The following is a 22,224-nucleotide window of genomic DNA, read 5'->3' as shown; positions in this document are numbered from 1 at the left end:
TGTCAGAATGGCTAAACTCAAAAGAACCAATGACAATTTATGCTGGAGAGGATGTGGTGAAAGGAGGACACTCCTCCATTGCTGGTGGGAGTGCCAACTGGTTCAGCCACTTTGGAAAGCAGTATGGAGATTCCTCAGAAAAATGGGAATAAACCTACCACAAGACCCAGCAACTCCACTCTTAGGCATATATCCAAAAGATGCCCATTCATACAACAAAGATGTCTGTTCCACTATGTTCATAGCAGCATTATTTGTAATAGCCAGAACTAGGAAGCAACCTAGATGTCCCTCAACCGAAGAGTGGATAGAGAAAATGTGGTACATCTACACAATAGAGTACTATTCAGCAGAAAAACATAATGGAATCATGAGATTCTCAGGCAAATGGATGACACTAGGAGAAACCATCCTGAGTGAGTTAACCCAGTCACAAAAAGAGAAACATGGCATGTACTCTCTCATATATGGATTTTAGACATAGATCTGGGGAGTGCCAGCCTACAATCCTATGGCCAGAGAGTCTGGGAAACAGAAACTTCATTTAGTGGCTGATCGAAGAAGAGGCAGACTCCCTTGGTTAAGTACTGAGCTGAACTCAAGAAAGCCAGTAACAGAGAGGGAGGACTGATGATCAAAGGGATTAAGACTGGGCTGGTTTAATCCCCAGAAACAGCTGACCAGACAAAGGTTAACTCTTGAATCCCAGGCATCAGCCTGGGAATCCAGCATGGGACTGATCAAGACCCCCCTGAATCTGGGTGTCAGTGAGGAGGCCTAAGTAATCTATTGAGCCTTGGGCAGCAGATCAGTACCCATCCCAAGTATACACACAGACTTTGGACTCCCATAGAACAATGTGAGGTGCACTCTCACCCTGAACTCTTGGGGAAGGGTCTAGGCCCTGTCCTATATGAAATGACAGACTATGGACACCCCCATGGAGGGCCTCACCCTCCCTGGGGGAATGAGGGGATAAGGGGGGGGTGGAGGGCACGGGAGGAGGGGAGGGAAAGGGAGAGGGACCTGGAACTGACTTGTGAAGCAACCTTGTTTCTTATCTAAATTTAAACTGGAAAATAAAATAAAAAAACAAGATGTATATATATATGTGTATATATATATATATATATATATATATATATATATATAATTTAAAGATTGTAAAGCAAATACACAGATTGTAGAATGTAGAACCGTCAATAGAAAGTACTTCTATGGGTACTAAAAACACACATTAATTTAAATTATATAATTTTTGCCATTCAAACTATAATTAATAAATTATGATAGAACAGTGTTTGTCAGAGAGTAGTGACATTGTATTATTTCATTATGGTCATACACATTGGGATCACCCTTTGGAAAAACAATTCATCTATGACTATAAAGAGCTATGAGATAAAACCATACAGTTTGATACAATAATGTTATTTAGGGGCAATGATCCCAAATATCTAAACAAATAGATAAATATTTACTATAGCTCTTGGCAAAACTGACAAACTTTGGGAGCTATTTAATGCCCAGAAGTAAGAAACAATATATAACATCTCAATAAGATGCTTTGAAGGTGTCATTTAAGTGGTACCTGTGAAAGTCACACATAATGATATGAAAGAAAATATTTTACAAAGAAATACTAGCTGAGAGGCAAAAAGCATAATCACTAGCAAATCAGCTGTGAGAGTCACGAAATACATAAAATCACAAAATTCACAACCATGGTGATATGGTGGGTATAAGTGCTAGTTTCTCCATTTTTAAAATCTAAAACCTGATTTAAAAATTTTAAGCTACATTTTGTAAACTACAGAGCTAAGTGATTTCTTTTATGATGAGGAAAAACTTAAAAAATAGCAGGAAAATTATTAAAAATCATCGTGAGTAGGGCAAACCAAATTCTAAAATGTAGTTGTTAAGATTTACTCTGGTAATAATTGTTGGGGAAGTTCTGTTATTTGCCTGTGCATTTGTCAATAAAGTACTGTCTGGCCAATAGGGAATCTAGATAGGAGGGACTAGGAGTCCAGGAGGACTCTGGGTAGGAGAAACACAAGAGAGTCAAGATGTAACGCCATTGGGGTAGGAAGCCCAGAAACCTCTCCGGTAAGAAACATACTTAGATTAACAATTATGGGGTAATTACTTAAGTCAGAGCTAGCCAGGAAGAAACAAGCAAGGCCAACAGCTTCATAATTAATATAGCCTCCTGTGTGTTTATTTGAGACTGATGCGGATCTGGAACCAGGCGGGCGGGAAGGCTCCTCTCAAAGAAAAAGCTTCTCTTAACAGAATGGTGATCAGGAGTGGGATCCTGAATTTCCACACAAGATAACAAAAGCTTTAAAGGAATTTTAGAAACAGAAGAACAGAGAGAAGCACAGATTTTGGTAGCAGCATTTTTCTCAGGTGTGCTCTGTTTTCCTATCGACAAGCCGAGATTCACGTGGCTCGCTTACTGGAGTCTTCCTGACTCGGCATAAAAAGAAAAAAAAAACAAAACAGCAAGGTTGTTTTAAGAGACTCTGCTAACGATTGAAAGGTGTGTACGTACAGCTGGAAGTGGCAGCATTTGCTGGATGTCAGCATGGACTGAGGCGGTAAGCTGGAATCACGCTTAAGCCCGCGATCTTGAAATGGCAGTTTAAAACAGCCCCGGTTTTACAGATAAGACACGTGGCCAGAAAAACATAAAGATTTACAGTAAAGTCAGACTTGGATAAAGGAAAGCCTCTAAAGGTTTACAGTGTGTTTAAAAATATAGGATTGAGAGAGAAAAAGAATCGGGCATAGTGGTAAATAAATAGAAAAGCCAGGCGTTGGTGGCGCACGCCTATAATCCCAGCACTCGGGAGGCAGAGTAAGATCTGCTGCAAAGGCAGAAGCAGGCAGATTTCCAAAGAGAAACCCTGTCTCAGAGAAAAATAAACAAAAGTGAAAGAAATAAAGTAATAATAGATAAATAAATAAGCCACGTAAAGATGGAAAATACACAGAGTCTGGATACTGTACGCTATTGTGTTTTTCAGTTTTTTGCTTGCTCAAGAAGGAACTGCTACTAAAGTACACTTGATTATAAATGCTGCTAAATTAATCCAACTTCTATCTTTTGAAAATGCCTTGAATTCAAAATTTAAGTATAAGGATATGTTACTTGGAAAAGGAGTTTTTACTTATGTTTCTACAGAAAATGAAAAGCTGAGGATTCCTTCCAGGCTTTTGTGGTTTGACGAACCAAGACCCCCGGAAGCAGTGGACCAGGTGTTCCAACAATCGAAACAGCTAAGATGATGCAGTTTTACAGGCCCCAAAAATATGGACTTATATAGGTTTCTGAGTTTTGCCATGATCCCCATGGTATGAACAGTGCCCCCTTCCAGCAGGAAGCAGTTTGGAATGAGCGACGTCCCAATTCCCATCTTGTTTATAAATCTTTGTTTTCATTTAAATGGGATTGTTTATAATTGGCTAATGATCACAGCCGATCTCTTGTTAATGGAAAAAAGGGGAATTATGGTATGGGTATTGTTTTTCATTTATTGATACAAATTCAAGGTCAATTTTGTGACATGTATACTTCTCTTGATTAAGTATTGTGCTTATACTGATCTTTTAAAATGTAATGCATAATTAAATACAGATTATAGATAGTTACTTATAATAGTCAGAATTTATAGTTAGGTAAGTTAGTTTTTCTAGATATACAGAAATATATTTGACATAAACAGTCTTCAAACCTTTCAAAGACCTTCAGAAAATGGCATTTAAAATGGTTTAGGGTTTTTCTTGACAATGAGAAATGTCTGCTCCTGGCAGCACCAATTACGTCTGAGAGGAAGATGGGCATCAAAGAAACTTGTTATGGAGTTTGCTTTCAACATGGCAAGATTAGCCATTTGGGCAAGAAACTGCTCTTGCCTGTACTGCTTGACTGTTGTTGTATAATCTGGACATGCAGGACCCACAGGAAAGTGACTGCTGAACTCAGTCTTATAGGGTTCCTGCTTCATGGAAGAGTCTAAGAGACTTTCTACAGGACAAAGAAAAATGACTGACAGACTGCCAGCGCAGATGGACAGTTTGAATTTTCCTGCTTTGCTGAGAAGTGTTCCAGACACATTGTGGCCTATGGGCTGAAGATGGATGCCCCAATGTTACAGAGGAACTTCGTGTAACTGTCCAGGCAATAAGATATCTCTGTCAATCCTAGTGTTTATAATATTATCCTTCTGTGGTCTTTGATGGAGTTGAAGACAGATAGTTATAATTACAGTTTTCCTTAGTTATGATAAAAGATAAGCTACATAGAACTTTGGACTCACAAGGATGGGATGGATGATATTTTCTTTAAATCTTGCTAAAATATTGTAACTATGTTCTTATTTGATAACTGTTCTGTTATATACAGTTTGACTGTGTTAAAGTTAAGACCTTTCTTTTTGTTTAAACAGAAAAGAGGAGATGTTGGGGAAGTCCTGTTATTTGCCTGTGCATTTGTCAATAAAGTACTGTCTGGCCAATAGGGAATCTAGATAGGAGGGACTAGGAGTCCAGGAGGACTCTGGGTAGGAGAAACACAAGAGAGTCGAGATGTAACGCCATTGGGGTAGGAAGCCCGGAAACCTCTCCGGTAAGAAACATACTTAGATTAACAATTATGGGGTAATTGCTTAAAGCAGAGCTAGCCAGGAAGAAACAAGCAAGGCCAACAGTTTCATAATTAATATAGCCTCCTGTGTGTTTATTTGGGACTGATGCGGATCTGGAACCAGGCGGGCGGGAAGGCTCCTCTCAAAGAAAAAGCTTCTCTTAACAAATAATAAGTTAATATAAATTGAAGTTCAACATATGAGCAAAAAAAGGTGTTAGCACCAAATGCCTTGTTCCTATCCTTTTCAAGGGCTGCGTTTGAGTTTAAAGCCCTCCTTGTAGCAAGGAGATCAGATTCAGGTGGGTTTTAACCACTGTCTAGCTAAGAAATATGGCTTCTGTGACCAGCATGGTTTACCCTGAATCCTTGATTCCTTCTAAGAGTCTCAGCCTTTTCATGAAAAGCAGAGTGTGCAGTGGTGACAAAAAAAAAATAAAAACTTAGAGCATTGGAACTTAAGAGATGGCTCGGTGGTTAGGAATGTTTGTTGTGAAGCAATGAACTTCACTGGGCAGAAAGTTTGCACATGGATTGCTGTAGTTGGATGAAGAGAGTCTCTGTGAGTCATCACTGGAAAGAGCTAGCATAAGGAAGATTTCCCCCAGACTCTACCCACCTTCTCTGTCATTCTACTGTGGTTGCCACTCAGTCTGAGCTGAATGGAACATAAGGGACTCTCCAGTAAGCACTATTGGCCAACAATATTAAAATCATCATTAAAGAGTTCATGTCACCAGAGTACCCATAGGGAATGTTATAAATGAGGCTAAAGTGCCATTTCCAAAAGGAATAAAGCCTCTCTGACAGTAGCCTAGGCCTAACATAGGAAGACAGTTCCCCATTTTCAAGGATTTTTGAGAAATTATGGAGACCTTCTGAGGGTTTTATTTTCATATATTGAAGTATGGTGAACATGTAAATACAGTCACCACCCTTTGTGGTTTAAACATAAGCCTCTGGCCTTTCCTTTTGTAGGGACAAGTACAGAGCTCTATGCTACAAATTACTAGTTTGGAAACAGCTCTTTGGATGTGCTTCAAGAAGAAACCTTGCTAGAATCTGTCCCAAGTATTGCATAATTAGCCCTTGCTCACTGAAGATCTTCTTTAAAAAATACTTTTGCCCTTCACAAAACATGAAAAAAAATTGGAAATATGTGCCACAGTGATTCCCCCTTCAACTTATCTAAAAGGAATTAAATTATTAGTAGCTGCTTAGATAACATTTTCTTTATCTTCAAGTTGTCAGAAGTTCCCACATTTGAATAACATTTATCACAGAGCAAAATAGAATTTTTTTAAATCTCAATTTATGATTCAAATATGCCTTTTATTTTAAAAAAAGGTTTGTCAAGAAAAATTAGTCTTCTGATAACCTTTGTCATTTGGAGGAATTCTTCACAAGTGAGGGGGTCCTCCTGAGGGAGCTGACAAAGTGGCACGCTGCTCATTTCTTCCAGAATGGCGTTGATGCGGAACTCAATCAAATCACTGACCCGGTCAAGCAGCAGCTCCAGGTCCTCTTTGGGAAAAACAAAATGAATGACAGATTAGGAAAAGCAATGCCTTAAACGTGTGCACATGATTCAATAGTGGCAGGGATATCAGGATTAAAGTAGCTTGGGTTATACATATCTGTCTTAGTTGTGTGAAAAGATGCCATGACCAAGGGAACGTATAGAAAAAAAGTGTTTAATGGTGGCTTTTTTATAGTTCAGGAAGTGAGTTGGTGATGATGATGGTGGGAAGCATGGCAACAGACAGGTAGGCTTGGTGCTAGAGCCTTAACTGAGAATTTCCATATTGAGACAACAATGAGGCAGAGAAAGCACACTAGGGATAGCATGGGTTTTTGAAACCTCAAAGTCCACTCTCATGGAGTGACACACTTCCTCCAAGAAGGCCACACTTCCTAAACAGTTCTGTCAAGTAGGGACCAAACACTCAAATATGGGAGCCTATGGAGTTCATTCTTGTTAAAATCACCACAGTGTTATTGATAAGTTTGACTGTTTCGCACATAGCTATTGTACACTCTTCCTCCTTTAACAGGTCCTGCTGGCCTGGCTCTGACTCATCTTCCAGACCACCTGTAACTGTTGGTGGGGGAGAGTCCTGGTCCTGTCCTGCCTATCTCCTGAGTACATCACACTGGCTACTCTTGTGTCTGCTCCTTCGGCAATTCGTTTTTCCATCTTTTTGTCTTGAACATTTATGTCAGTGACCATCCCAAAGGGTCTCTTCAACAGCTGTGATTGAAATGGAAGTCTGCTACTTTTTGACATTGCCTTAAATTGATATCTTCACTACCTAAAGAATAAATACATAAGTTTCAATCATTTTCAAGCTAACTATCCAGGCAACTGATCAATATACCAAATGGTTCTTCTTGGCAACAGTAGTCAATGCAGAAAGAACCAGCAATTCTCCTTAAGTGTGTGCACGCCATGGACATCTCTTGTTTCCCTCCTTGTTCTTCACACCTTTAAAGGCATTTGTGGAAAGTTGAAAAGATGATCTCCCAAGGGGATCCCTAAACCTCTGGGAATATTACCATATGTGACAAAGAGGACTTTACAGACACATTAACGGTCTTGAGATGCAGAGACCATTCTGGACTATCTAGACAGAGTTGTCATGTGGACCCTATAAGAGGAAGTTGGGAAGGTCAAAGTGAGATAGAGAAGAGTATGACCATGGAAGGAGAGACAGGGGCTGAGAGGAAGAGGGTTAGCCATGAGATACAGTTTGCTCTGGACATGACATGTCATTCTCCAACAGATGTAGGCAGCCTGTAAGACCTGGAAGTTGCTAAGGAAAGGGTGCCTTGCAGCATTTCCAGGAAGAACTGTATCTGAAGAGGCTTTGATTTTAGCCACATGAGACTCTGCATTTCTGACCTCTGTAATTGTATTATGAAGCCATGAAACTTGTGGCAAGTTGTCACAGCTGCGGTTAAAGAAAAGGCAACAGTATGTATGCACAGGATACACAAATGATGCCCATCGAAATTCTGCTGATGGCTTTAAAGAACAATGCCTTTTTTTCAGGTCTGTGATCCAATTAAAGCTCTGCAGTTGTAAAGGCTAACTCCTTTGTTTCAGCACAGAATCCACCCATTCTTAAGACTTCACACAGTTTGTTTACCTTCATCAAAGAAGCCTCTCCTGCAGCATATTGAGACCATCATAGACAAACCACAAATGGTCAAAGCACAAAGAACAACTAACCAAAAGCTGCCCAGTCACAACTACGCTTAATCTTATTCATTATCTTCTTTGTTTAAGTTACAAAAAGAATACACAATAGAAAAAGGAGAATTAACATTTCTTTAGAAGCTATCTCATTGTCTCCAGTTAGCATCTAATAAAATATCCAAATTGCTAATACTCTAATCCTAATACCTCTCTAGGGAGAATACGACTAAAGACTACCTTAGCAGCCTATTCTAATTTGATTGTGATAACTCTCACTAAGAAGTTTTTATATACTTTATAAATGCCTCCTTGGAGATTTTAACCCACTTGTTCTTGTTATATTTCCTAAGAAGAGATATTTTGGAAAGAATATTGGCTTAAAGGCAAAGAAATCTATCTTTATTGCTTCTATCTGTTCAACACTAAATGCCATTTAGGTCTCTAATTGTTGCTTTAAACTGATGATCCTCTTGAAACTATTTCACAACTTTCTCCATCCTCCTAGTGTTATGGTTATATAGCTGGACACCTTTTAGTATCCCACTCACAAATTCTAATGAGCCTAAAATACACGTCATTAATATGCAAACAGTCTGTTACCATTTATCCTTCAATCTAGTTCCCACTTAATGGAGAAGAATTAAAGCAAATGTATGCAACTATCTTAGATAAGTTTTCTCTTGCTGTAATAAAACATCATGATCAAAAGCAACTTGAGGCCGGAGTTATTTCATCTTAGAGTTCTTGGTTCCATATCCAGGAAACTCAGGACAGGAAGCCAGAAGCAGGAACTGAAGCAGAAGCCATGGACAAGTACTGCTTACTGGCTAGTTCCTCAAGGCTTGCTCAGCCTGCTTTTTCACACAATCCAGGATCACCTGACCAGGAGTGGCACCACCCACAATGGGCTGGGCCTCCCAATGGAATCACCAGTCAAGCTTACCTACCAATCTGCAAGAGAAGTTTTCTCAATTAAGATTCCTTCTTCCAAATTACTCTAACTTTTGTCAAGTTGGGAAAAAAACTAGTTAGCAGAGCAACCTTAATGTCTTACTTCACTCTCTTCCCCAACCCTGTACCTCTCAAATATTCTTGAGTAGAATGTGTCTGCTAAAGAAGTGCACATTAAATAGCATACACTTGTTTGGAAGGTGCAGTGAGAAACCTACTGAAAAGACAAGCTCCTAGTAAGTAAAGTTATCAATAAACAAAGTCTTACTTCAGGTTAGACCAAGAGAGACAGAAACAGACACAAAGAGAGACAGGGAGCATTATCACAGGAGTTACCTAGAAGGAATCCAAGGATAATATGATCCAGAAAGGAAATAACATGGCAAAGTGGGTTAGAAAGAAGCCAGAGAAATAAAGGAGTGGAAATTACTAAGTTATGAATCTGTAAATATTGGAGCAGCCAGTATGGGAGGAAGATGAAGATGGGCTACACCATCAGGAGACATGTACAATACAGAGCCCAGCTATCAGCACAACAGATGCCCTGAGGGGAGGTGGACTTGAGGTAATGTAGTCAGGCTGGGATCCTCACACTTTGTATTCCAGAACAATTGCAGGCAAAGTTGGGTCATGAAGAATCAATGACAGATAACACTGAGTTGGAAAAAAAAGAATAGAAATATCTAAGTCTAAAAAAAAATAAATAAAAACTTCTATCATTATGTCACAATCTGTATGTCCCTGTTTAAAAAGGAGATCTGGGCTAATCCATTCTGGAAGGCAGCTGTGAATGCTGGGAAATGCCTCATGAAAGAGCTCACTTCTAGACACTGAGAGACTGTGAAAAGCCCTATATAAAGCAAACATTTCCAATTGCCTAACATCCCAGATGGACTTGAACCCAAATTTTCTTTGTAAAATACCTGTGCTTATTCTGGGAAATTGGATTAAATGGAATTTTTGCCATCTAACACACATTTTAAGATATGCATCCCTAGTTAAGAAAAACTAGCACTTGCTTAAACTCTTCTCGTTCAAAATGCCCTGTCCTTCAGCTCCATCCAAACCTAGGTTCCCCCAAACCACTGCAAGGTCTGCACGCAAGCTCAGTGGTAGAGCATTTGGCTGTGCTCTGAGTTTGAGCTAAAAATAAGGATAAAGAGGAAGAAGAGAAGGCAGAGAAAGCAGTGGAGGGAGGAAGAGAGGGCAAAATTGAGAGGAGAGGATTAAAAGAAAACAATGTTAATGAACTAATCAATTAGTATAGAAGTTAAATAGCCCTAAAGATCTTTTGGATACTAATGTACAGCAATAAGAATTAACAAGATAATATGGATAACCTCTGGGAATAAAATTAAATAATGAATATTTATAATCTGTAAGAAATTACTGAACCCATTGTATTTTGTGACTGTTCAGTATGGAAGTTTTGAGCCTTATTTCTCATTTCATTATTTACAAAGGCATATTAATAACAAATTATCCAATAGGCAATAGGAACTCAGCTCCTAAAACTGAGAAATAAAATTCATGTAGACAGACTCACTGATCTTTGCAAAAGCATTTTCTAGATATGTCCCAATATTCAGGGATGTCCACGTCAGGGCAGCCAGGCCAGGCTGGAGGGCTTCATCCACTCTGGCCAAGTGCGGGACCATCAATTGCTCAATGGCAGGGGGCATTTTCGACTTCACTCGCTGGTATTCAGACAGCACCATCTGCAATGGTATGGGATTAAATAGACAGTTTACATGTCACTTTAATGTGTGTTATCATTTTTAATGTACAAAGATAGCCTTTATTTTTTATCAAACTACTGAGACCTAATATCCTGACAGGAAGAATGATGCAAACAAATAAGACAGACGACTGAAAAGCACTCTCTACAACACCAAACCCTAACCCGGTGAGTTATGACCGAGAATGAGAAAGAAATTGGAGATCATTTCTCAGCATCTACCCAGCCCAAAACCTCACTAGCCTCACTCATTCCATTCTTTATGGGGACAAGATGCATCCTGCTGCTTGGAGCATCTCCTGTAGATCACATCCACCATCACAACTGTCTGGATTGTGAGAACTTCGCTAGACAGAACTATCAGCTAAATCTTGATGTAAGACCCAAGGGGCAGAAGGGAGAGTAAAGAATCAGTGCTGATTTCAAATGACTTTAAATACCACTTCTTGGCTGAAACAGATGAGCACATGGTAGAAAGAGTAGGCTAAGCCACAGTGTTCATTAACTTAGGTGTCATAAATGAATTATTCACTTACTGTACTTCCAACCTCACCATAAGTCAAAAGTAACTGCATAAATAAAACAAGGACAAGATTTTGACCCGGTTTTTCTAATTAGCTTAAAATACTAGCTAGAACACATAACAGAATCTATCAGCATTTTTTAAAACTAACCGGCCAGTCGTTACTAGAGAAAAGAATTTGTGCTCTGAAATGTGAGGGATTTGAGTTCTCCATTAAAAATCGCCTACAGTATAAAGTCAAATTAGGCCCTTGTTCTGTCCATATCATTTTCAAATATGCCTACCAATTCCTATTGTCACTTTTCCTCACAGAGGATATCAGTGAGCTTCTTAAAGACAAATAGTTTTAAGTCCATATATGTACAGGAACTATTACTATTACCATAATGTTAGATTAATACCTGCCAAAAAATTCTTTACTGGTGTACTAGAACAGAAATGATGGCTGGGTGGATATGTTTGCAAAACTCCATGTACAACAGTGTCACAATTAACATTCATGATTTTACAGAACCTGTCATAAAGGTATGGATGTCCTGGTGGACTCTGAGAAGGCAGTTAAGCCTAACAGCTCTCAAATGAGCCCAGTCTTCCTATAATAACTTTCTATGATTTCCATAATGCCCTTTCATTTTCTACAAAAGCCACTCGAGAGAAGCCGACATTTGATGATTCTATTAGCAGCTACTCCCATGTTTCCTAAAGCCTTTAGCCACTGCTTACTGCTGGTTTTTTTTCAATGTCCATTACTTATTCTATCAGAAAAATGGTTCTTAGGATCTGTCTCCAGCAGGCTTTCTACTCCCCACCTTTAATCCTTTAAACCCAGGAAGTGCAGTTCATCCCTTTTACAAATGAGAAACTGAGACTTAGAAGGTAAAGTCATTTACCTAGAGATAATGCTTGGAATCCAGATCATATCAGTTTCAGAATCTATATTCCTCACTGTTAGCCCACACTAGATCATCTCTTTTCAGTTTCAAACATCTTCCAAGAAAAGATGAATAAAACAAACTGTCAGCTGCTTCTTCGTATCTATAGAAACCCAGAAACTGTGAGATGCCCAGCACAATGGCTATAAAGCTGGAGGAAGCTTTAGAGGCCCCCCAAGTAGGACAATAAATCTGCTTTTACCAGCTAGTCATGTTACACTGGGTCTTCTCTTTCCACCTCCAAGATACAATAAATGCCAACCAGATGGTATTGTCCTTGTTCAAATCTTTGGTTGGAACAGTAGTAGCTTGCAAACGTTCTCTTACACTATTCTTTTCATGGGGCTGGGTCTGTGTACCCTTCACCGAATCTTGATGGGCATTCAGAGTACTGACAGGACTCAACAAAGGATCCTGTGAGACATCGGGGGCTGGCACAGGGACTATGTAGCCTTATTCAGTATAGCACTGGCTCCTAAACAGCAGTATAAGGTATTCTAAATGAGAGTCCATACCAGAAATACTTATAAAGATGCCCAAGTTCATACTCCCAGCTGAGTATATCATTCAACATCTTTTCAAACCCTTTAGCCAAAAACCATGAAAAGTATGCTAAGAGCACCAATATTTGAAGTTGTGTGTTACCTGCAACACATAACCAAGAAAGACTCTGTGGGGTGAGGGGAAATTAGTAGTAGTAATTGTGTGACTACATAAATACAATTTCTTAGCAAAATTTTTTATTTTATAGATATGTAAATTGACCAAGTATTTTTTTTTGTCTGACTCAAAAAAAATTTAAGGAGAATATAAGCTTGCTGACTAGTGTTTTAGGGATCCACATTAGAGAAATATCTAACCACGACAAATGGTAACTTTTCAAATAACAAGAAGTAGTAAGAAGGCAATAGAGAACATTTCTGGGTTCTGTTGCTTAGCTATGAGACCTTGACTCAGTCAGTTTCTTTGAGCCACAGAGCACTCTATCCCACCTATCACACATGAGAAAGATGACATTAGATAATGACCGTGAAAAGGCTTTAAATGAACTGAGGATGGAGGTACTGGTCTATAACCCCAACCACTCAACAGACTGAAGCAAAAGCACTGGCAAGAAGTTCAAGGCCAATCTGGATCACGGGAGCTACGAAGGGTGAGCCCAGAGCACCGAGACTGCCCTAAAACACGCAGTGAAGACAGAACTGGGGATACAGCTGGTGGTACGGTCCTCGATAGCAAGCAAAAGGCTCTGCATTCAATGTGCGGTACAGCAAAGAGAGAGGGGAGGGAGAAGGAAGAGTGGTGGGGAGGGAAGAAGTGAGAGAGGCTTAAACCACAAGACACTATGCAAGTACATGGTCACAGTGTCACCATATGATGCTAATCACTGTAATTCCTTTCGAGACAGGGTCTCATGTATATTAGGCTAACCACGAACTTGCTTCGTAATCAAGGATGAACTTCTAATCTCCTTGCTTTACTTCCCAAGTGCTGTGATTACAGCATGCGCCATCACAGCTGGTTTACATTTTAGTAACGGTTTCTATGTGGTCCAGTACCAAGGCTGCATCTTTGAACTTTTACTTTTATCCTTTGGGCAGTGGATTTGTCAGTAACGATCAGTCCTTCCTTGCAATTTTTTCTTTACTCTGCTTGCTTGATATTTGGTTTCATCCTATCGAAAATTCCAAGTCTGTTTTGTGGATCATAAACTTGTACTAGATGCATTAATACTGGAACAACCTTACGTATAATCCAATGGCCCTCTAGTCATTTCTATGTCTGCCCTCCCTAAAAGTACTCATCCAGGACAATGCCATTAATAGCAACAACAATCTTTCAGCTCCAAAAAGCATATATCCAACTTTGAATGCTCTACTGAGCCCTAACTTCTTAGACTTAAGGTAGGCACTACAGATCCTAATGGGCCCCACAAAATAAACAATTTTAAGTCTATATAAATGAGACTTACAGTCAAATCAAGACCACTGTGTATTTTAGGGTGAGTTGTATAGATTACAAGCTACCTGGCCATGCATAGAAGTCCAAACCCACTTCAATTTCCCTTGAGTTCCCTCTTGACCTGTCTGTGGATACAACTTTAACTGTCTGATCAACTCCATGGCTGTTATAGCTCAAGTTACTAACCTCATTGTCCACTTTGGATCAATGCAACGAAATACTGGCTTCTCACTGACACTCTTATTAAAGTGCAAAATTTCTGCCTAGCTACCAAGCAGCAAGGATTATACTTAATGTATATGAGAAGGTGCCTTATTTTCCAGCCCAAAATCCTCCAATAACTTCCTGAAATACTTAGATTTAAGCCTACTTTCAATCCTAAGAACTGGAATTCAAATCTTAAGAACCCACATAAACAGGGCAGGCTGCCTGCAATTCCAGCCTCAGACGGTGGAAACAGAACCCCCAGAGCAAGCTGACCAGTGATGTTAGCCATATTGGTGGGATCTGAGTTTGACTCATAGACCCAGGTTCAATGAATAAAGTGATAGAGTGATACATCAAAGATGATTATTGCCATCAGCCTTTGGTCTCCATGTACATAAGCACACATAGGTGCATGCATACACACCAAAACAAACGTAAAGAAAGAAAAGAATAAATGTATACTAGGAACATCCAGGAAGGGGAAAATAAAGGCACCGTACCTTCATGCCATTGAAGTTCTGTTTGTATGAATCCCGCTTCTGGAAGAGAGCAGCTGCAAATGGCGAGACTGGCAGAGCCATCTGGTACATGCATTCTGTTTCTCTAAATAAGACTAGTATCTGAGGGTCAAAGTTCACGAACAATTCCCCTGTGCCTGGAGCCTTCACCAGTAAGGATGCCTCGAGACCTACGTGAATCTCTTCAATCTGTGGGAAGAAGTCAATACTGTTACTATCACAGTATTGATACAACCCTTCCTGGGACTTGGTGAACACTTATTCAGTATTCTCCAGAGGACTTGACCTTGCTAAATCCCCAGCAACACAGTCACTCACTCTACTCCTAAACTCCCTCTCAGGAAACAGCCTTCATGTTCTTGGTAGTGATATTGCACAGTCAACCGATTGCATTTTTATTTTCATTCTTGAGACTCACACATGACAGAGACACTGCAGTAGCCTAGATATTTTGAAAGATACATTTAATTCTCTAGGGTCTTTATGCCTAAGCAGTTTTATGTCCTAGCAAAGGTTACACAAACCCAAATGAACTCAGTTTTCATTTATATAGAAATTTAATGAATACAACTACATAGCTATTACTTCTTGCTGATCTACAAAGAAACACAAGTGTTGGTTAGATATATCTTGACTGAATAATAACGCAACCAAATAAAACATAAGACTTCTTTTGACACATACACTTGAATTTGCTAATACATTCAGGATTTTATTCTTTCTCTTCTCTCTCTTTCTCTGTCTCTGTTTCTGTCTCTGTCTATCTGTCTCTCTCTCTCTCTGTGTCCATCTCTCTGTGTCCCTCTCTCTCTTTCTCTCTCTGTGTGTGTGTGTGTGTGTGTGTGTGTGTGTGTGTGTGTGTGTGTTGGCATGCTAAGAAAATGCTGTACCACTAAGCTATACACCCAACTAGGATCTTACTGAATTTTTAAAGGAATAAAGAAAAGAAACCCTAACTGACAGTGTAGTGGAATGTTATGTAACTTTTTCATAAATTAAAAAATGAGCTACTGCTACCTAGCTTACTGGTGTTTCTGATATTAATGATTATTTTCTTCCGTGGTTATGTTTTACATTTCCATTTCTTAAACTCAACCAAGCTGATTTATAAACTGTCCCTGTCAAATGCTAGAAGAGGGTTCCCTCTGTCTGGATACTAGAAACGACATAAGGAGACTCATTCAGGAATTCACCTGCTGAAGCCATGCCCTATGGTAGAGGACCTCAAACTCCAAGAGGACCTTGGCAATCCTGTTGTAACTGCGAATCACCGGCTTGGCCTCCTCAGTCCTTAGTACAAAGGGGTGCTTCTGGAAGAGTTGCATTGGCTGCTCCAACCTGTGGAATAGCTGCCGGGCCCACAAGATCTTCCCAGCTATGGGAGGCTGGTTCCGAGCCAAGGGAGGATCATATTTCTGTTTCGTATACAGCTTAGAAATCATGTCAATGTCAGCCCCAAAATTCTGAAAAATTACTTGGTATTTTTCCTCAATATCAAGGTTAGGTATATTCAATCTGTTGGGCAAAAAGAAGGTAAAAAGTTTTGGTTTAATGAGAAAATATTTATATCAATCTTATTTATTAACATCCATTTTAAAACACACCAACTGAAAGCAATGGAGTAGCTGTGTAGTGTTTTTAAAGAACCATAATAGTATCAGTCCTTACAAGGCAAAAATCGCTAACCTGAGAAGAATTATCTCGAATTATTCAGACATTAGGCAGTATTACTACAGGCGGCTGTGGCTACTTCAAAGCCAAGAGTATTCTCTGTTGGCAGAGACGAAGCAGATCCTTAATCCTTCCAGGAATTAATCCTGTTAAGCCTCTGAAAAACTTAAAACCTGTGACCTTGTGACTCAGACTGTCGAGAGGCTTTTCTCGGCATTAGAATGTGAAGTTATAATAAGAGTTATAATTACAATAAAAGATAAGCTATAAAAAGAAGCTAAACTGTGCTCGCATTATCCTAGGTTTAGAAGATGGAACTTGGGAAGTTACTGCAAATCTTTACCTTTCAAATTTCTCCAGCATGCTCAGAGCTTGTCTTGTGCTTTGAACCTTTTCAAATGTGACGTCCATGAACTTCTGCAACTCGTTCTAGAAATAGAACAAAACTGCACCGTGAACAATAAATTAGCACTAAGATGTTCCTTTGAGACAAGGTCATCCTATGAGGCCCAAGCTGAACTCAAATTCATAGCCCTCCTGCCTGCATATCCCATGGGCTGAGATTAAACGTGTGTCCCACTGTATGAGAAATAGTGAGGAGTCTCCATTTAGCAATAGAAGAAAAGAGATACACATTCTTTACACCTTTTCTAATGGGTGGGAAAATGGAACAGAAAATTTAGTATGTAAAAGAAAAATAAATGCCCAGAAGTCAGAAGCGTGTGTGTGTGTGTGTGTGTGTGTGTACACATATTGAGGTGTGTGTACATGCCTGTTTGTATACAGGTGTGCTGTGTGTGCAATACATGCACAGATGCTTTTTTGCATTCAAACATCAGAGGATATTAGGGTTATTCTTCAGTAACTACCTTTTTCAGAGAGAAAAATCTCTCATTGGCCTAAAATTCACCAAATAATGGGGCTACTGGCCAGCAAGTCCCAGGTATCCTCCTGTCTACACCTTCCCACTGCTAGGGTTACAAGCTTATACCACTATACCAAAATTTTTAACAGAGGTTCTGGGGATCAAACTCAGATCCTGATGATTGCAAGGAAAGCACTTGATGGACTGTGCTCTCTCTCAAGCCTGGTTGCATTCCTATAAAGAAAAATGTGCCCCTGCATCTCCCGAGGAGGAAGGAACCCTGCATATTAATATGTCAGACAGCTACCAAGTTGTCTCCCACCTTAGCCTCCCCATCTCTCATTCCCCAATAATAAAGATCCCCCTGATTATCTCAGAGTGTCCTGTGCATCCTTCATTTATTACATGACCTCACAATGGATAGGCTCTAGACTGTGCACTCTAACCTCTGAAGCTGTCACCCAAACCTTCCCCCAGGAACCTGGAGCCAGGCTGCTTCTGTGGTGTGTTCTCTGCTGCCCAGGGGGGCTGAAAGTCAGGGTGGGTGGTCTGCAGTGAGTAAAGAAGATAGGGAAGAAAGCAAGGACCAATAGGAAAGAGCAAGAGGGCCCAGCACCGTGGTTTCTAAGGCCTGCTCAGCCCTGCCTTTACAATCAGCCAGGCATAGCTGGCCATCTGTTAGGTTTCCTCTGATCATAATCATTAATACTCTATAAGTAACAAAGGGAAACAAGTGTCACCTCTTTAGTGAAGCTACAGAGTGTTTCAACAGAGGATGAAAGTTAACTTCCTAAGAACTGAGACGGAAGATGCGCAGGAGCCTGTGATTACAATCATTAGCCTAGCTGTATTTATGACCCTTTAATCCAAGAAAAGGAGCCCTCAATTATTCATCTGAAATCACAAAACGCAGGCGGAGATTGCTGCCAGCCACCCCTGTGATGAAGATAGCTTTGCCTGCTGAATAGGGAATGATGATCAGGGTGACACAGAAAGGACGGAGAAAGTGTGTAGCTGTCACCAGGGATTTTACTGTGCCACCTACATGAAGGTCATTAGTCTGCTTACAAAACTCTTCATAATCCTGGTCAAAATCCATTTTCCGCTGATCTAAGAAGTTATATTCCTTCTTCTTTATGGCAGCAACGATATCCTGAAACAGATGGAAGAAATGTGACAGTGTTTCATTATGCTTTTAGTCCTCGTGACTTGTAGCCTTTAAATGCAGAACTTTATAGAAATGATTCGCAAAAAGATGTCTGTTTAAAGGGAACCTTATTTTCTACTTCTCTCGTTGATTTTTGTTCTATTTGTTTGTCACACACTACAATTATGCCATCCTTTATCCCAAGGAATCATCCAGAAAATATCGTCATATGCTTTTCCTGATTATTTGGATAAATATATGCAATTAAATAATTCACATGTGAAAATAAGCAGATGATTTCTCAAAAGTTTCATATATTTATCACATCTGAAGCAAGATAAAAAGAAGCCCAGGGTAGCATTTAATAAAACGTTATTTTTGTTGAAAGGCTTAAATAATCACAAAGAATAGATAGAAAAAGACTAACAAAATAAACCAGATAGGAAAAAATGGGGGTGCCTCGATACCCACAGAAGAGATGCTATGTCCCAAATCAAATATTTAAATGAGATGTCAAACACAGTCTACTAGTTTCAAATGTTCTAGAATTAATTTCTTTTTGCTCCCCTGTACAGCTACAGTCTGTGACTAGGAAAGTATAAATTAGGCGATTCATCTCCTTGAGAACACTATTATCAGAAGTTCTGTTTGCTCAGAGTGATGAGCACTGAAGCTTTGTGATTATTCCTAACCAGGTGCTAAGCCGTTCTTAAACTCAGAGGCCCACATTGTTGACAGAGACATATAATTTTTATGAAGAGTATTGGGCCTCCTCCCACAATCTTCTCTTCAAAGTCATTTCTACTTAGGCATCATTTAAATCTCTTGCTATACAAAAAAAAATACACAAGCTGATTAACTTCTATAGTCAACTCTACTAGTGAAAACAACATACTCTTCCTTGCTGTCTCTATGCAGATCAAAGTATTTACATGTAGAATCTGAGTGTGTATTAGCATGTGACATGTTTAAGGCAAATGTGGAGAAGCTACATTAACTTTTTCAATGTATATTATTCCCTTTTTATTCAACTTTTTTTGAGAATTTCATATAGCATACTACTATTTACCTCTCCACACCTCCCTCACCCTCTTCTGACTCCTTCCATGTTCCTTCCCACTCCCTTTCAAATTCATGATATTTTCTTTTGAAATTATTATTATCACATATCTCTGTGGATGTGTCTTTGTGTATGTGTCACATACACCTACCAAGTTCATTTAGTGTTGTTCATGGTACCTATGCTTAGGGATGACCACCTAGAATTGAATAACCCCTGGGGAAGACTGACTATCTGTAGCTCTTCATCTAAAGTGGGGCCTTGTGAGATTCCCTTCATCCACATTGTCACTGGGGACTGACATGGCCATAATGTAAGTCCTGTTTAGGCAACCACATTATTGAGACTACATGACTACCATATCCCAGTCTAAAAGATACTGAATGGCAGTATCTGGTCCTTTGGCTCTCACGGTCTTCTATGCCCTCTTCCACTGAGCCTCATCTGCAGGGTCTGTGTTTGGACGTAACACCTGGGGTTGGGAACTTCATGGTCTCTTATTCTATAACTTATATACATATGTGTGTTTGGTAGGTATGTATGTGAGTACAGGCTTGTGCATATCACATGTCACATGTCACAGCCTGCCTGTAGCAGTCAGAGAACAACCTTTGAGTATCTGTTATCTCTTTCCACTATGTTTTCTGAGACTCACACTCATGTTGTCTGGATGGCCCAGCAAACACTTTTGCATGCTAAACCATAACACTGACTCTGTCTGGTTCTTTATATATCTTTAACAAGTACACAAATAAAATGTATTCAGATAATTAAATGTCACTCAAATCTTGGTATCAAATAGTGCCTGACATATAGAATGTTCTTCATAAACTATCTCCGTATGAATCAAGTAACAATAAAAAAGGATAAAAAACAAGCTAAATAAAGGGGGAAGGAGGAAGAAGTGAATACAGGTAATGGTCATGAGTTATGAAAGAGGATATAAAGCTAAGCATGTTTCTAGTTCTAATTATGCGTGTTTGGGTCTTGGAGGCCAATAAATACATAGAATATATTCAGACAAGATCAGGCGTGTTCAGAGTGGTATGGCTGTAGATCATAGAATATATTCAATACTGAAAGTGTAAACTCTGATGAGAAGCTTCACAGGGTCCCTTTCAAATTCCAATTCTAATTATATTTAAGTTCGTTAAGTTGTATGACTTGGGGTCTGGTTAACTTGGTGTGTGATGATTTTATTTATTTCAGGATTTTATAATAAAATTAATTTTTAAAAAGGAAAACATATTTATGTATTTATTTATTTATTTAAATTAGAAACAAGCTTGCTTCACATGTCAGTCCCAGCTCCTTCTCCTTCCCCTCCTCCCCCGTCCCCACCAAGCCCTCCAACTCCCAACCAATCCCCACTCCGCCCCCCCAGGAAGGGTGATGCCCTCCATGGAGGATCTCCAGAGTCTGTCATATCATCCATGGCAGGGCCTAGGCCTCCCCCATGTGTCCAGGCTGAGAGAGCATCCCAAAAAAACTATATTTTAGCAGCTGTTTTGTGTTACTGATGAAAATACTTTTCCTTAGAGATGATTAACTTGAAATGGTTGGGGCAGATGCCATCCTTAAAACCACACAACTGAAAAGAATGTACTAGTCCCACTATGCAATTCTCAGATGAATCCAATTTTCCTTATTATTAAAGAATCCAAACATATTTTATATTATGTACAATATTTTGTCTAAATATCACCATTTGGTAAAATAATTTAAGTTTAGTTATGGGCAGTGACAGGAAATAGTATTTAAATGTCTAATACCTGGTACTTAGTGACCATGTCTTCCAACCCTTCTATTTTGGAATCTTGCAGAACTGAGTATGTCTTGAAGGTTGTAAAGATGTCCATTATCTTGGCCAGACGTCGATGGAAAGTTTCAAATTTTCCAAAAATATACATCTCGCTAAAGTCAAATTGTTTTTCACTTGGGTTCTGCTTAAGCTTTTGTTTTGTCTCATGAAAGCAGGTCTGGTAGCCCTGACAACCAAAAGCAAAGAATGTAAGGAAGGTAGGGCTCAGGGTTGAACACCTGCCTAGTATCTACACAACCTGGTCACCCTAACATGGAAAGAAGGCAGGCAGGCAGTGGTGGTGGAGGAGAGAAGTCACCTTATTTCTAAAGTGAAGATGACAGCAAAATCAATGAAAATCCCCAACTTTTCATAATTGTATTCTTTTGCATTTAGCCATCAGCCTGAACCATTATCATCTTTCCTGGTCTTCTAATCAAACAAACTATTATTCCTGATGCAACACCAACCTGTGTCTTGCCCTCCTTGATCCCACTGTTTCAGTAAGGGAATCACTTTGTATCCATCTCCCCATTCATTGATCTATACTTAAAGAAAAGTACTCTTAGTCACCAGTGTATCTCAGAACCTCAGGAGAATAAATGAATAAACTTTCTCAGAAGGTTTATTAACACTCAGTTTTCCTAACAATGAAATTATTTTGTAAAAATAAAACAATTACTATTCTGTTGAGCAGCCAAAATATCATTGCCAAGTGATTTAACATGGTCTCAGAAAAGCAACACAAAACACAAGCCATGGGAGCCACTACTAAGCTAAGATAACCTTTACCTGCTTAAGTTGAATGGCAGATGCTATCTTTTGCATGACAGTGTCCTGAGGCTGGCTCCAGATGGTGGCAGTCCCATTGTTGGTGATATGGGCTTTACATGCAGATATCATCTGATTTGTCACCTGGAATTTTTCCAATAAAATGATGTTAGGTGCATAGAGCTCTCATGAACTATAATTCTGAAATGAGTCCTTGAGTCTTCTTGC

The 22,224-nt window shown here is 39.4% G+C and overlaps 1 protein-coding gene across 2 annotated transcripts in view; it reads right to left on the bottom strand.

Moving 5' to 3' along the window:
- Dnah5 (dynein axonemal heavy chain 5) overlaps positions 1-22,224 on the bottom strand; it is a 278,387-nt gene that overhangs the window by 180,216 nt on the left and 75,947 nt on the right. For both annotated transcript variants that reach the window (XM_040757681.1, XM_040757680.1), the window contains exons 10-17: positions 22,018-22,140; positions 21,197-21,412; positions 18,263-18,370; positions 16,696-16,781; positions 15,875-16,196; positions 14,664-14,870; positions 10,348-10,519; positions 6,030-6,175 (exon numbers count right to left, since the gene is read on the bottom strand). In XM_040757681.1, the coding sequence (XP_040613615.1) occupies positions 6,030-6,175; positions 10,348-10,519; positions 14,664-14,870; positions 15,875-16,196; positions 16,696-16,781; positions 18,263-18,370; positions 21,197-21,412; positions 22,018-22,140 (1,380 nt within the window). The remainder of the gene's footprint in view (positions 1-6,029; positions 6,176-10,347; positions 10,520-14,663; positions 14,871-15,874; positions 16,197-16,695; positions 16,782-18,262; positions 18,371-21,196; positions 21,413-22,017; positions 22,141-22,224) is intronic.

This window comes from Mesocricetus auratus, unplaced genomic scaffold, assembly GCF_017639785.1.
Source record: "Mesocricetus auratus isolate SY011 unplaced genomic scaffold, BCM_Maur_2.0 Super-Scaffold_100015, whole genome shotgun sequence".
In the NCBI taxonomy this organism is placed as follows: domain Eukaryota; kingdom Metazoa; phylum Chordata; class Mammalia; order Rodentia; family Cricetidae; genus Mesocricetus; species Mesocricetus auratus.
Note: the sequence above shows the minus strand (reverse complement) of the source record. Positions and strands in the feature narration are given on the sequence as shown.